The following is a 17,067-nucleotide window of genomic DNA, read 5'->3' on the forward strand; positions in this document are numbered from 1 at the left end:
TGAGTGAGTGAGTGGTGGGTGTGAGTGAGTGAGTGGGTGGGTTTGAGTGAGTGAGTGAGTACCCGTCTGTGTGCATGTGTGTGTCTGTGTGTGCGTGTCAGAAAAGTATGCTGCAAAACCAATCCCATCAGCCACTTGTGCCATGGAAAAAGGTACAAGATTTTGAAATTAAATATACACATTTCATTTAAAACAATTTACAACAATTTCTTCAAGATTTCTGTTTCATTTCAAACAGAGGTGGGATACAGTCTGTAGAGTGGGGTGCACATGGCATATATTGAAGCTGCTGTTCTCCTTACCAAAGTGAGGCACCCAGTCGTATTTCCTAGCGTAACCGTTCAGGATCATTGGGAGCTGGTTAAACTTGGCACACTGCATGCTACGAAAGTCTTCAGAATCCCGTGGGCATGGCTGAATATAGACACATACCATCATACTTGCAAACACTGACAATGCTGTATATAGACTGGTTAATTGTAGATATAAAACACTGACAATGCTGTATATAGACTGGTTAATGTAATTGTAGATATAAAACACTGGACAATCAAACAAAGGCCTGACTAGAACCACTTAAAAGTGAATGGATGAAACTAGAATTAGGTCAGAGTCATTGAAAGGTGAAGAAGAATGTTCTCAATATATACTACTGCTTTGTATATTCACTCGACCCGTGAAGGTTCGGGTTAGAATATTGGCCTTCAGTAACCCATGCTTGTCGTAAGAGGCGACTAACGGGATCGAGTGGTCAGGCTCGCTGACTTGGTTGACACGTCATCGGTTCCCAATTGCGCAGATCGATGCTCATGCTGTTGATCACTGGATTGTCTGGACCAGACTCGATTATTTACAGACCGCCGCCATATAGCTGGAATATTGCTGAATGAAACTAAACTCACTCACTCACTTGTATATTCACTGGACATGTACTGTCTTACATGGCAAAAGGCTAGATTTTACTACTGCTTCAATCACTCAAACCACACACTATTTCATCCATTCAGTCAGCCAGTCAGCAGTAGCAATGTTGTAAATCAGTCACTTACATCTGTGCTGCAGGAAGAATATTCATGGTCTGGACCAACACATCCCATGCCCTTACCAGAGCTGAAATACAAAGGTCATTGTCAGATTCACAGAACTCACCCAGTGAAAATGAGCACATGATTATGACATAACCAGCAGAAACATACACTGGTGTTTCTACCCACACAGTGAGACTTGTCACTTAACAGTTTAGAGATCAAAAGTCTTGCCAGATTTCAGTTGGATATTTGGAAAAGATAAGAATTTGTTTGTACCTAGGATTCTCTGCAGGGTGCAACAAAAAAGTTATAGCATCCTTACAGCAAATGGGCGAGTGAGTGAGTTTAGTTTTACGCCACACTCAGCAATATTCCAGCTTTATGGCGGCGGTTTGTAAACGATCGAGTCTGGACCAAACAATCCAGTGATCAACAGCATGAGCATTAATCTGCGCAATTGGGAACCGATGACATGTGTCAACGAAGTCCAGGAGCCTGACCACCCAATCCCGTTAGTCGCCTCTTAACGACAAGCATTAGGGTTGCTGAAGACCAATTCTAACTCGGACCTTTACGGGTATTACAGGAAATGAAATTATTGTATTCATGGACATTTAGAACTACATGGGCCACAACTGAATGTCTCACTGAGTGTAGTATAATAGGGCTGTAATGATGGATTGCAATTGTTGAGTGTCTGATAGCAATTAATCGATCGATGCATTGATAGTATGTACGACTATCGATAGTTTAGTAATTGATTTCCGCTGACAAATATTTATGTTGTTTTGTATATTTTTACTGTTTGGGTGCAGACTTGCAGCTTCATTGAGTTTATGCTTTAACTGTTTACTTAATCTGTATTCAAGTTTCAAGTTTCAAAGAGAAAAATAACTATTGCAATAGTTGGTCACAATAGACTATCGCTATCTCTATGGCAATAGCATGTTGCAATAGACTATCGCTATGGCAATAGTTGTTTTCCCACATTAGTCACCCCTAATAATAGTTGTCTGTTCTCTAACCTTGGACCCGTGAAGGTCCAGGTTAGAATATTAATCTTCAGTAACCCATCCTTGTCGTAAGAGGCGACTAACGGGATCGGGTGATCAGGCTTGCTGACTTGGTTGACACATGTCATCGGTTCCCAATTGTGCAGATCAATGCTCATGCTGTTAATCACTGGATTGTCTGGTCTAAATCCAATTATTTACAGACCGCTGCCATACTAGCTGGAATATTGCTGAGTGTGGCGTAAAACTAAACTCACTCACTCACTGTAACCTTGGCTACAGATGCAGGGTTAGCATGCTTCTTATCACATTGCTTCAGGTGGAAACTGTGGCACTGCCTGGTACATCTTTGAGTTTCAAACATTACAGTCCATGGTTTAAATTGAGTTAATTTTAAAATTCATCATCTGTCCTGAAAGGTTATTTGACCTGTGACCATACATGTATATGAGTACATTTAATAATTCAACTCTACCCATGTCACCACCAACATAACCTCAGTTTGTTTAAAACAGAATATACAAAACTAACAGCACCATTCTGCATAATGTGATAAAACAAGATTAATTAATGAAACTTTATCAAATATACAAACATGTATGTTTGGTAATCAAATTGAAGAACATACATTGAATTAACTACCCTGCTCAGTTGTTTAGCCAATGCAAGAATTGAAAAAACAAATTCCCAGTTGATGTTGCAACAGTTCTAATAACAAATGCAAGGGCTTTGCTGGGCTGACTTGTATTTCACTGATACCAAATAGGAGGATCAAAGTGTTCTTAAGGCTTAGTTGGACACTGTGTCACTGAAATCTTATGAATGAACCTTAAGAAGGAATAATCCTTGACACATGAGAAGAGTTCATGTAACTCTGGAGATTTTAATCCTAAATAAATATTGACATGAAAGGTGTGCCATTGCCTGTGTGCCTCTGCATCAAGACGTGATATAAAAACTGTTTGAAGTGGTAGTAAAATCTATATAAGCTAAAGCTAGATATATACATGGCCATGAACCAAATTCATACTGAAGCTTCACAGTTGTCTTGGAAAACAATCTAGTTTCATCACATACGTTATTATTTCACAATAATGTAGTGTATAATAAAGACTAGTTATTGATGGGACATTTAATTCAAAGTAAAGGGTTACGTTTGGTTGGTTCGTTGTTTGCTTGGTTGAGTGAATGATTTAAAAGTGAGAGTGAGTGTGGTTTTAGGTCGCTTTTAGCAATATCCATTTTCGGGACACCAGAAATGGGTTTCACGGAGGATGCCCATGTAGAGAATCGAACCCGGGTCTTCGGAGTGACGTGCGAACACTATAACTACTTGGCTCCCCAACGCCTACATTATGTTGAAACGAGATTTCAGTAAGTGAACATCAAGGAACTGCATTTAATGAAAGAAAGACGTTAAAAAAGACGACATAACGTCACATTACATGTGTAACATGTGCCCGTACCCCTTGTGTATGCAGCCCCGCGTGCGCGACTGGACGCCTCCACCGCAGGACCTGGAGCAGGGGAGAAGTCACTCCACTGGTCCCACATGCCGTCACCCTGCAAATATAACACACACGGGAAGACATTAATAAAATCGTAAATGTCATTGATATTTTCTGCATTTCCTGTTGCTTCTACGTCTCTGGTGTTGAGCCAGACGAACCGGAAATACATGTATGACAAAGGTTTATGGGATACCCCGAATGCGTCGCGGGTGGCCGTATCTGTTTCACGTAGATATAATAGAGGTGGGCCGTGTTTAACGCCGCTTTGAGTGAGTGAGTGAGTGAGTGAGTTTAGTTTTACGCCACACTCAGCAATATTCCAGCTATATGGCGGCGGTCTGTAAATAATAGAGGCTGGACCAGACAATCCAGTGATCAACAGAATGAGTGAGCATCGATGTGCGCAATTGTAGAGTGAGTGAGTATGGTTTTACATCGCTTTTAGTAATCCAGGAACGTATGTACAATCGAACCCGGGTCTTCGGCGTGACGAGACAAAGCTTTAACCACAGTGGTAACCCAATGCCCCATGAACAGCATTTCAGCTATATCGAGGTGCGATAAAACCCCGACGTGATGCAGGTCCCAGACGTTTAACGCTTTGGGGAAACCCGAGAACATTGGTATGGCACAGACAAACCCAGCAATATAACCGACATCAACCAGTCAAATGGTTCCGGTATGCCCAAGGGACGCAACTCTTGCACGGCGCCATGAGACACCTGAGACAACTGACCATCCGTGTCCCCGAAAGTAAGGGCGTAAAAATGCACACCCAAACACACACCCTCCCCACAAAGCAAAACCAAACAAATCAATTTAACAGTTCTTCCAAACACTCTAGTCCCGCTAATCAATGGGAAGGAAATCTTGCAGTTTACAATGTTTTTCTTCCTGGGATTCTCCACGTTTTGTCAATATCAGCTTCATCAATTGAGAAAAACTAATCATATTGGATAGCGGCGGTGGGGTAGCCTAGTGGTTAAAGCGTTCGCTCGTCACGCCGAAGGTCCGGGTTCGATTCCCCACATGAGCACAATGTGTGAAACCCATTTCTGTTATCTACCGCCGTGATATTGCTGAAATATTGCTAAAAGTGACGTAAAACTAAACTCACTCACTCACTATTCATTGGACAGTAAAGAGGAGCCAAGCGATGAGAAAATAAACCTAGTAAACCTACCAAATGGTTTAACTAATTGTTGCATGCATGATTGCAAGTCTTGTGAGTGTCTGGTCAACTGAACTGTACTGAGTGGCTTTACTTATTCTCTTTATCGGATACATAGGTTATAAATATAATGTAAACTTCTTCTGTGCTGTTATTTAAAAACTGTTCTCTTATAACACTGTTGTTCTAGAAATAAACGAAGCGGTGTACCGATTGGCATTTTCAGCTGTTCAAGTATTTCTTTCCTGACAAGGTCAACGTTGAAAGCAAATCTTTTAATGAAACAAATCATTAAAAACGAGAGGCATAAACGTCCAGAATAGAGCGCCCTGTGTTTTCATAAGTACTCAGTTTGGTCCTGAGTTTTAAAGAAAAAGACACGAAAACGTAAAATATCTACCTCTATGAAGTTTTAATAAATGTGAAAGTTTGTTTTAGGTTTTGAACAGGAAAAATAAGTAGGCTACATGAAAGATCAATGTTAAATTTCCTTTATTCCTATTTAACAGCACAGGTATCTGAGTGAGTGAGTATGGTTTTACCCCGCTTTTAGCAACATTCCAGCAATATCACGGCTGGGGACACCAGAACAGGTATCTGAAGTTTCTATGTTAGTAATGGAAGTACAATGTCTCTATTATTCTGTTGACCACCTCCGTGGTGTAGTGGTTAGAGCGTCCGCCCGGAGAGCGGAAGGTCGCGGGTTCGATCCCCGACCGCGTCATACCAAAACACGTTAAAATATGGTACTTGTTGGTCCCTGCCTGGCGCTCGGCATTAATTGGTACAACAAGGATTGGTCGGCTCGGAGTCAGTATAACGGTGTCTGAGTTGGGTATTCATGCTTCACTGCGGCATGGTATCTCAGTGGGCTAGCTCAATAAAACCAGCTTAAGTCTGGGCTAGTACAAGCAGCCGCACATACACATACACACGCATGCACGTCGTCATATGAGCGAAATATTCTCAAGCACGACGTTAAACCCAATTTCACCTCACCTCACCTATTATTCTGTCACACACCGTTCTATAGACACATTTACCATACGTGGTATGCTATAAGACAAGGTATCCACCAATCTCCCAGCTGTCTTTTCGTATGTAAGTGCAGTCGGCAAGTATTACGTCTAGCGTTGGACCTCCCATGAACACACACCCCACCCCCCAACACACTAAGCCTGCTGTACTACTTTTCGATGTTTCTCGTAATACTCGTAATGTTATTTGTAGTGACCAATAATCCAGGTGAGGTCGAGAACATATTGGCGAGATAATTGGGTGCCCACAACCAATGTATGTGTCAACGTGGTCAACATCTCTGGGGGTTGCATACTACCCATCTTTTATTCCTTAGAGCTAAACATATTTATGTGCAACAAAGTACAGTGTGAGATAATTTATTCCTGAAATTAATAGAAAGGTGAGTGTGGTGAAACGTCGTACTTAAGAATATTTCGCTCATATGACGACGTGCATGCGTGTGTATGTGTGGCTGCTTGTACTAGCCCAGACTAAGCTGGTTTTATAGTGCTAGCTCACTGAGATGCTATGCCGCAGTTAAGCATGAATACCCTACTCAGACACATTATACTGACTCCGAGCCGACCAGTCCTTCTTGTACTCATTAATGCCGAGCGCCAGGCAGGGAACAACAAGTACCATATTTTAACGTCTTTGGTATGACGCGGCCGGGGATCGAACCCGCGACCTTCCGCTTTCTGGGCGGACGTTCTAACCACTACACCACGGAGGCAATAGTACATAAATAGGGACTCGTTTGAATACAGACCTCTTGAGACTATCGCGTAATATTGAATCTTGTTTGGTTGGTTGGTTGTTGTTTAACGCCGTACTCAGCAATATTCCAGCTATATGGCGGCGGTCTGTAAATAATCGAGTCTGGACAATCCAGTGACCAACAGCAACAGCGTCGATCTACGCAAATAGGATACGATGACATGTGTCAACCAAGTCAGCGAGCCTGACTATCCGATCCCGTTATATAGTCGCCTCTTACGACAAGCATGGGTTACTGAAGACCAATTCTAACCCGGATCTTCACGGGTACAATACGTAATCTGAATTCAGACGCTTAACAAACTAACAATGCACAGCATGATCTTGAACTACCGTCCAGAGGACCTGCTCCTATTGGGTGTGCGGGTTGTAGTTTTGTCTTGCATTGTCCTAAACTGTTCTGTGTGTTTTAGGGGCGCTGGGGAAGCCTAGTTGTTAAGGCGTTAGCTAGTCACGCCGAAGACCCGGGTTCGATTCCCCACATGAGCACAATGTGTGAAGCCCATTTCCGGTGTCCCCCGCCGTGATATTGCTGGAATATGGCTAAAAGCGGTGTGAAACCAAACCCACTCACTCTGTGTTTCCTATTTTTTCAGGTGCATGCATTTTTCAATGAACTTTTTCCTTTTAAAGGCGTTTGACACATCTTGTCAGTACAGAGAATGTGTCAACTCAAGAGCTAACGCACCGCACACACTCAAGAGTAAGGCAAACGATATGCCTCCCCTCTTGTTTCAGTGATTCAAGACGTTGAATTTCAACTAATCCATGAAACGCTCAGAAAATATGTCTGAGGTTTTACAAGACGCAAAGCGTTTCTTAACACGTAAAGACCTAACCCATTCTACTTAACATTGCCCACGTAGCATGAAGACAATTCCTATGTGTACATGTACTATAGATAGTATGTAGACCTTTGGACACGGACTAGACGTCACATTTCGTTTCGGAGGACGCCTACATACAACTATTTCTTAAGAGTCATGAAAAAACGACTTTAGTGGTTCACCCAAATTATCTTCCTCCAAACTGTAAAAAATGACAATCGTATGGGAAGCATGTTCATGAAAGCAACTTGAAAGATTAGCGCGAAAGTGAATTAACACATTCGTGCAGAAGCAAGGATAAATCGAGCTTAGTGACAAGCACCTGCTTTATATACCAACAAAGTCGGTTCCATGCACTGTAGGGATGGTAGGGTGTGTACGTGTCTCATTAGGTTTTGATAAGACAACATTACTCATATCATGTTTCCTGCTGTGAGGTAACACTGTTAGAAATGACACTGTCCATTGTGAGACGTGATAGTTCTTGTCACCACCACGCTGGGCTCATATGAGACATACCCCGTGAAAATTGGGGTTAGAAGTGGTCTTCAACGACCCATGGTTGTCGTAATAGGCGACTAACGGGATAAGGTAGTCTCTCTCCAGGGGCGGATACAGCTTTTTGAGAAAGGGGGGGTGCACACTATTGAGAAAAGGAGGGGTGCACACTTCATGTTCACCCGAGTTTCAATGGTCATTTAACAAACTTTCAGCACAAGAGGGGTGGGGGGTTGCGCACCCCTGGAGCCCCCTCTGGATCCGCCTATGTCTCTCCGAGAACATATTTTAAAAGAAGCTCTACTCGAGAATGTTACGGCAATTTAAGATTGCCTCAGAAATTAAGAATTGCTCTGAGCTTCTTTTGGATCTTCGTTGTTATCAGCAGCAGCAGCAGCATCAACCGCAGCATCGGCTTCAGCATCAGATATATGTGTTCAAAGATAACTTTATTATCTGGGACTAATTGTCAGTCCGGGGATCGGGTGGTCAGGCTTGGTGACTAGGTTGATGCATGCCATCGTATCCCATCGTATATTGATGCTCGTGACGTCAGTCACTGGATTGTCCCGATCTCATTGGTTGTTTTTTACTGGTTGCCGTTATATAGCCGAAATGCTGCTGATTTTGGCGTTAAACAACAAAATACATGTAATCCCGGAAACAACAACACAATATGACATTTCAACCACATCATGGTAGCGGGCAACGGGGATGCGAGTCACACATTGTAATCTTGTGTTCGATAAGGACATTTTCGTCATTGTGGACCAAATGTTCTCCATAGCTAACTAGAACTATCTCAGGTTAATTGCAGTGATTTCCAAGACTTAATTCCTCTGTTTATGATGTTCTGGACTGAAGACCTGGGGCTCCTTTCACGAAGCAACCTTTACTAAGGTTAACTTTAACTACTACCATTAATTAACATTGCACTAAGGTTAGCTTAGTGACTTACGATCATCTTAGTGCTTTATGAAAGGAGGCCTCAATATGTTTTCGTCGTCATGGATATAGTGTGTAAAAGCTGGAATCGATTCACGCCGTAGTCCAGTCAATCTAAGACTAAAACTGACACAACCTGGAACAAATTGTAAAAGAAACGAAAGCAATAATTGTTTTCGAATCACTAATGTGTATCCCACAACATACACTAACAAAAAATATAACCTTGATATTTTCAAGTGACAGAAAAGGTCAAGGTTGAAGTCGTCAGTTTTTATTTCAGCAACAAAGAGACAAGAGTCCTTTTAGCCATGGAGTAGTTTTCTTTCTCCGGCCGGAATGCCTGTAGGTTCAAGAATTACCGTCGGTTGTGCTCTCATGTTTAAGTTATGTTGTGCTTGAGTGTTGTGTTACCCTGCTTTAGCAATGCTCCAACAAGAGAAACAAGAAGTGGTTGTACATTATCACATTCATCTACGAAGTCGAATCCGTGACGAAAGCTTTAAACACTTTCAAAGCTACAATGTCTGTAGTGCCAACGGCATACTTAGGTGACCAAAGAAAGCATACACTTGGTCCTCTGGGATCATTTTCCAAAAAAAAGAAAACAAACACCGTCAATATTTTAAAAAGTAGATGTGAGTGCTGTTGTGATGGACGCGTGGTGGAGGTGCTACATGGGCTCAGAGGCTACAGCAGCAGCGGCCTGTCTCACAGTCCCTGAACCACATTTTCAATTTCGCCTAGCCCTCTCTGTAACCATAAATCCCTAAATGAAGCAAGTCTAGATTTCTTCAGGTTTCCTTCCCACTGGGGCTCCTTTTCAAGTTAAAAGTAATCGTTTGTTTCTATCAAACTTACATAGATTCATAGACCAAGCGTTCGTCTCGTGGTGATGGCGCTACATGGGCTGAGAGGCTAAAGCAGCAGCACCCCAGTAACCAGATAGGTCTTCCCTTCTTGCTGACCGAGACCAGTCATGTACATAATCTCTCAAATTACCACCTACCAGTGCGCTGAATTAGCCTCGTTAACCCATTAATCAGAAGTGTTTTTTATTCAATGACCAACGGGTGTCAGGTGCCCCGTTGATGATGTGGGCACAAAAGCGGGAGGATGATGTTGAAGATGAGACGATGATGTTGCTGTTTACTGCGCTATAAGTTATATGTTCTTTCACCTATTAACGCGTGCTGCTGTAAGCAACATATACTACAGGGTACAGTATCTAATTGGTAACACTATCATGTTGCTTCTCGAGCCTCTTACATCTGTCACTTCAGGTAGCTCCGACATTCTTCCCGAGGGCACTAACATGCAAATTCTCCTTAATGTGATGTTTTTGCCCTCATTAAGAACTGTTGAATAAAAGGGATTTGGGACGAGGTCGCGCGAGACAAGACAGTTAGCCTACAACGTGACTGACATCAGAGTCACGATATATCATACTATATACCGTAGCATGGTCAGTAGACTTGCAAAGTCTCTACGGTAATAATTAATAGTTTAAATAATAATTTCTAAAAAATAGAAATATTCCTCTAACATACTATCTTCCCGTGCTGTCGGTTTATCTAGACTTGCCTTCAGTACAAGGCTACATGGTCAGGTGAGGGTATACATGTAGCACCATACTGGTGTATTAAACAACCCAGAGACTACTGTAACTAACACTTAGTCTATGACAATGGACACAGACAAGCAATACATTTCACCTGGGAATACGCCACTAGGATATGGGAGCGGCTTCTTGAACCTTGCAATCTAGACTTAAAATTACTTCATTCAGATTTATAACAATAACTAAAGGATGGGATTAACTAAAATATTTGTTCAGGGACGGATAGACTACACTTAACTGTATGGTTCGGTTGTTGTTTAACGCCGCACTCAGCAGTATTCCAGCTACATGGCAGCGGTCTGTAAATAATCGAGTCTGGACCAGGCAATCCAGTGATCAACATCATGAGCATCGATGTACGCAACTGGAATACGATGATATGTGTCAATCAAGTCAGCAAGCCTGACCACCCGATCCCGTAAGTCGCCTCTTACGACAAGCGTGGGTTACTGAAGACCAATTCTAACCTGGGTCTTCACGGATACTCTTTAACTGTAGCCTGTGTAACTGGGGAGGCTTGGAGTTTGTGGTCCAGGGTAAGACAAAACCCGACCGTGTTCAGCCGCGATTGGTTATCACAGTGTTATTTACATATTTTTCTGATACGTAGTAAATACTTTTAAAACGTTTGTAACACACTGATAGCTATAAAGATCTGTTTTGTGGTCACGACTGTATTTTACTCAAAATTCATATTACGAACTACGGTTATAACGAACCAATATCGGTGGTCCCTTTGAGTTCGTTATAACAGGAGATCACTGTAGTTTCACATGGGTATTCCTAATACAGACACGACCAGTAGTATACGCCCAGGGCCCGGTTCCACAAAGCATTCTTGGTGCTAAGGTGATCCTAAATCCCATTCTTTAACATAAAGGGGCTGTGGGGGTAGCCTAATGGTTAAAACGTCCGCTCATCACGCTGAAGATCCGGGTTCAATTCCCCATGTCACATGGGTACAATGTGTGAAGCCCATATCTGGTGTCCCACGCCGTGATATTGCTGGAATACTGCTAAATACGGCGTAAAACCATATGCACTTTAACATAGTCTTACGATCGTCCTAGCACCAAGATCGCTTTGTGGAACGGAGCCTGGGTTTGTGGATTATCAAGCTCATATTAACTACTTGTTAATAATGCCGTACAAGCCTCGGCGTGAATACACTGAGATACAACCTTCACAGTGTGGGCATATTCACCACTAAAAGACACCTATTACAAGTTAGGAAAGAGAGCTTTCAGTGTTATTGGTGCGTGAGACGATACAGTGATTTAACACGTTGCTTGAGTTCGCGAGACCGTAGCAATGTAATCATTGGTGATTCATGGCGCTTCTCTTAACTGATTTGTCACAGATCACCCACACTATAGCGACAGGTTCTTTTATCTCCGGGTCGGAGTTGGGGGGTACAATACAGATACCCCTCGGTCTTTGTGTCCCCGATATCTCACAGCGTAATGTGGAACGTACGTATGCATCAGTCGCCATTTTAGCCATCCCTCCCTGCTACTTTACAGCAGATATTATAACAAACCCGAGACCCGTGCATTCAGATGTCGTCGCAATAAACCGTAAATCATTCGGTCGTTTGTTTGATCGTCAAGCAAACTCTCGGTGCTGTAATTGTACGGTGCTGGGTTTTTGTGAACAGAGATTTCGGGTATGGAAGGGTTCTAATGGCTGCTGGTGTGGTCGGGTGGATTATCTTGGGGTTGGACTTTTGACATTGAGGGACAGAAATATGTTACAGGTGTACATTGAGGGACAGAAATATGTTACAGGTGTACTGGGGTATTCAGGTTCGCGTGGCGTAGAGACAGTTCGTGAAACAAATGAAGGGATGATGATGATGAGGATGATGAGCAGGAGGAGGAGGAAGATGATGATATTTACTAGTCAATGGACGTTTACTTAATTGTTTCATCTGGTCACCGGATCCGGAAACACTTTGATAATTATAAATATGGTTATCTTCATATCTCCGTCACGCTTTATAATGGTACCCGCTGCTTTGTGAATGCGACCCCACTTCATTTTCACATTTGATGTCACTGAGTTATTTCCTGTAGCTGGTCGTCAGACAAGGAGACCAATTTACTATCCCGCATTTACCGTTGTGTCACCGTGCTGAGACTTCGTCACATACCGCACCACGTGGCGGAAGTGGCGGCCCTGTGATTGAGACATCTGTACACGGGTGAGATACCCTGTCACGTGTGCGTTCCCTGTGTACTGCTGTTAAGATCGACGTAACTGTATACAGGTGAGATACCCAGTCACGTGTGCGTTCCCAGTGCACTGACACAATGGTCGACACATCTGTATACAGGTAGGACATCCTGTCACCTGTGCATTCCCTGTGCACTGGCACGAAGATCGACACATCTGTATACAGGTAAGACACCCTGTCACGTGTGCGTTCCCTGTGCACTGCCACAAAGATCGACACATCTGTATACAGGTACGACACCCAGTCACGTGTGCGTTCCCTGAGTACTGGCACAAAAATTGACACACCTGTATACAGGTGATTCTATACGGTTGTCGCGTAGCACTTCCGTCAATGATGCCGACGAAGGTCGTTACGTTCGTAATGTCGTACATGACTTGCAATATTTATTCCGATTTCAAACAACATAAGTAGGTGGATGACATAACGCGTTTAGGTATGCGACTCAGCCTGATTTTGCAAGTATGTCTGTGAAGTGATCGTGATGTAACATTCCCCGAGAACCGTGATGTGCAAAAACAACTCATCAACAGCATATCAGGCAATACTCTCCTCAATGGTGGTACAATGAGTGAGTGAAGTTTAGGTTACGCCGCTTTTAGCAATATTCCAGCAATATCACGGCGGGGGACACCAGAAATGGCATTGTACCCATGTGGGTAATCGAACCTGGGTCATCGGCGTGACGAGCGGACGCTGTAACCACTAGGCTACCCTACCCCACCGTCCCATTGGCGATACAGCAGAAGTTTGCAACTGCACTTGATTAAGTAGTATGTCCCACAGACCCCAATCCATAATTTTCCCTTCCGCTCAGCCCTTACACTACTGCCTTAAAGTCACGCCTGAGCAACCAATGATGCAACTCGTGTGGGTTGCTTTGGTCACTCGCGTGGAACTGACTTTAATGTTAAAGCACAAAATGAAGCAATTCCAGATGTTCCAAACTCCCATCTCACTGGTGGCCCTTCTCAATTTCAATGGAGCCGTTTGTCTCTATCAACATTATGTACAAATCGTCAGTCTAATGTACTAATCAGAGCTACCTGTTCTAAAAGAGAATGTACATTTTAACTGACGTGGAAAAGGATCGCAAATGCGGAGACATCTCTGACTCACCGGGGTGAGGTCAATATTACGGATCCATGCACATTTATATCAGTTCAGAATGATCCTAGTTTACTGTCAGTCCTTACCGTGACGTGCGACACCAAGCACAGCGCAACCAACACCACCAAGGTCATGGACCAAACACTTCCGGTTGACATCATTTTCGAGGTTAGGTCCTCACACTGCCAGGGTCATTGGCGTCGTCTGCTCTCACCTCGTCACTCCGCCAATGTTGCTGACAGGCTCTGACTGGAACAGACATAAGCACGTCACTGAAACGGGCCATCATGTGTATCATACATAGTTGATCTCCTAACGACTGCATGTTTCATTGTGTACTGTCGTTGATGTTGTCAAGGGCCCGATGCTCAGTTGGGGAATGTGACTATCATTAAGGATGCAAGAGTCCTTTACTTCTTTTGTTTTGAATACATTGACCTTCGTTATGTATCTGTGTTTGTAAGTGCAATACCCGTGATTGTGGGTTTCACCAAAGTCATTAGCGTCAGAAGCCTGTATCACCACGGTAATTTACCACCATGTTCATAGACGCGTTAAAACAAACCTACTCGCTCGCTCAATGTCCTTGTTAACGTATTTACAACCTGTGTGTTTTTCCTACAACACCCCATTCCTACCTTACTGCCATGGGATAACGTGCTAACAAATTACATTTATAGTCATGAATGTGCACGTACGTGCAGTGTCTGTCTCATGCTGTCACTCGCACCTGCACTCTAGACCTACAACTGCTGTTGTATAGCAGTGTCTGTCTCTTACTATCATTCGCACCTGCACTCTAGACCTACAACTGCTGTTGTATAGCAGTGTCTGTCTCTTACTATCATTCGCACCTGTATTATGTCCTCTAGTACTACAACTGCTGTTGTATAGCAGTGTCTGTCTCTTACTATCATTCGCACCTGTATTATGTCCTCTAGTACTACAACTGCTGTTGTAGAGCAGTGTCTGTCTCTTACTATCATTCGCACCTGTATTATGTCCTCTAGTACTACAACTGCTGTTGTATAGCAGTGTCTGTCTCTTACTATCATTCGCACCTGTATTATGTCCTCTAGTACTACAACTGCTGTTGTAGAGCAGTGTCTGTCTCTTACTATCATTCGCACCTGTATTATGTCCTCTAGTACTACAACTGCTGTTGTATAGCAGTGTCTGTCTCTTACTATCATTCACACCTGTATTATGTCCTCTAGTACTACAACTGCTGTTGTAGAGCAGTGTCTGTCTCTTACTATCATTCGCACCTGTATTATGTCCTCTTGTACTACAACTGCTGTTGTAGAGCAGTGTCTGTCTCTTACTATCATTCGCACCTGTATTATGTCCTCTAGACCTACAACTGCTGTTGTATAGCAGTGTCTGTCTCTTCTTACTATCATTCACACCTGTATTATGTCCTCCTCTAGTACTACAACTGCTGTTGTAGAGCAGTGTCTGTCTCTTACTATCATTCGCACCTGTATTATGTCCTCTTGTACTACAACTGCTGTTGTAGAGCAGTGTCTGTCTCTTACTATCATTCACACCTGTATTATGTCCTCTAGACCTACAACTGCTGTTGTATAGCAGTGTCTGTCTCTTACTATCATTCGCACCTGTATTATGTCCTCTAGACCTACAACTGCTGTTGTATAGCAGTGTCTGTCTCTTACTATCATTCACACCTGTATTATGTCCTCTAGTACTACAACTGCTGTTGTAGAGCAGTGTCTGTCTCTTACTATCATTCGCACCTGTATTATGTATTATACAACTGCTGTTGTATAGCTCTGTCTCTACTATCATTCGCACTGCTAGTTGTGTTGTAGCAGTGTCTGTCTCTTACTATCATTCGCACCTGTATTATGTCCTCTAAGTACTACAACTGCTGTTGTAGAGCAGTGTCTGTCTCTTACTATCACCTACGTCCTCACCTGCTGTTGTATAGTGTCTGTCTCTTACTATCATTCGCACCTGTATTATGTCCTCTACTACAACTGCTGTTGTATAGCAGTGTCTGTCTCTTACTATCATTCGCACCTGTATTATGTACAACTCTGTTGTATAGACCTACAACTGCTGTTGTATAGCAGTGTCTGTCTCTTACTATCATTCGCACCTGTATTATGTCCTCTAGACCTACAACTGCTGTTGTATAGCAGTGTCTGTCTCTTACTATCATTCGCACCTGTATTATGTCCTCTAGTACTACAACTGCTGTTGTAGAGCAGTGTCTGTCTCTTACTATCATTCGCACCTGTATTATGTCCTCTAGTACTACAACTGCTGTTGTAGAGCAGTGTCTCTTCTCTCTTACTATCACTGCGCACCTGTATTATGTCCTCTAGTACTACAACTGCTGTTGTAGAGCAGTGTCTGTCTCTTACTATCATTCGCACCTGTACTATGTCCTCTAGTACTACAACTGCTGTTGTATAGCAGTGTCTGTCTCTTACTATCATTCGCACCTGTACTATGTCCTCTAGTACTACAACTGCTGTTGTAGAGCAGTGTCTGTCTCTTACTATCATACGCACCTGCATTATGTCCTCTAGTACTACAACTGCTGTTGTAGAGCAGTGTCTGTCTCTTACTATCATTCGCACCTGTACTATGTCCCTAGTACTACAACTGCTACAACTGCTGTTGTATTGCAGTGCTTGTCTCGTGTTGTTACGCACCTGCAATATGCCCTCTAGACCTACAACTTCTGTTGTATTACAGTGTCTGTCTCATGCTGTCACTCGCACCTGCAACACGTCCTCTAGACCTACAACTATTTTTGCACAACAGTGTTTGTCTCGAGCTACCATTTGCGCATGTAACAAGAAATATCAGTTTTGAGTGTAAAGGAATGCCCTATTCTATTCTCAACCTTGGCCCTGCATATTTTGGTTTTACAGAAGATACGATGTTGTAACTCTGAAACCTGTTGAAGCAGTGTCATCCTATACAGACAGGCCATCAATACATTGCGTGCTTCCAGCACGTACCCCTATAGTATTGCCGAGGTATGAAGGCCTGCCCTGTGACTCACACCCAGCAATAGAATAGGGAAGCGAGGGCTTGTTAAACAAACAGATATTTATATGTGATCAAAGTAGACTGAGATTAAATCTACTGTACTTAAAGAGGGTTCATGTTGTCTGATGAGGTATGTGGCGCACACTCCTTCTGGACATATACACATAAGCGGAAAAATCTCCTTCGATTTTTCTGTCATGTATAGTATGACCAGAAATTATTGAGAATTTTAGGAATATGTTTAATTGGATTTCTAGTATAAACAACCTTTACCAGCTAACAA

General features: G+C 42.9%; 1 protein-coding gene across 3 annotated transcripts in view; it reads right to left on the reverse strand.

Moving 5' to 3' along the window:
- Nucleotides 1-17,067, reverse strand: part of LOC124280072 (papilin-like) — a 130,011-nt gene that overhangs the window by 92,334 nt on the left and 20,610 nt on the right. For all 3 annotated transcript variants that reach the window (XR_006899571.1, XM_046715948.1, XM_046715949.1), the window contains exons 2-5: nucleotides 13,844-14,006; nucleotides 3,508-3,604; nucleotides 1,050-1,110; nucleotides 303-414 (exon numbers count right to left, since the gene is read on the reverse strand). Coding sequence is in view for 2 of the 3 variants with exons in the window: in XM_046715948.1 (XP_046571904.1) it covers nucleotides 303-414; nucleotides 1,050-1,097 (160 nt within the window). In the remaining variant the exon portion in view is untranslated. The remainder of the gene's footprint in view (nucleotides 1-302; nucleotides 415-1,049; nucleotides 1,111-3,507; nucleotides 3,605-13,843; nucleotides 14,007-17,067) is intronic.

Source organism: Haliotis rubra, unplaced genomic scaffold, assembly GCF_003918875.1.
Source record: "Haliotis rubra isolate DU_JTF1 unplaced genomic scaffold, ASM391887v1 Scf26, whole genome shotgun sequence".
Classification (NCBI taxonomy): domain Eukaryota; kingdom Metazoa; phylum Mollusca; class Gastropoda; order Lepetellida; family Haliotidae; genus Haliotis; species Haliotis rubra.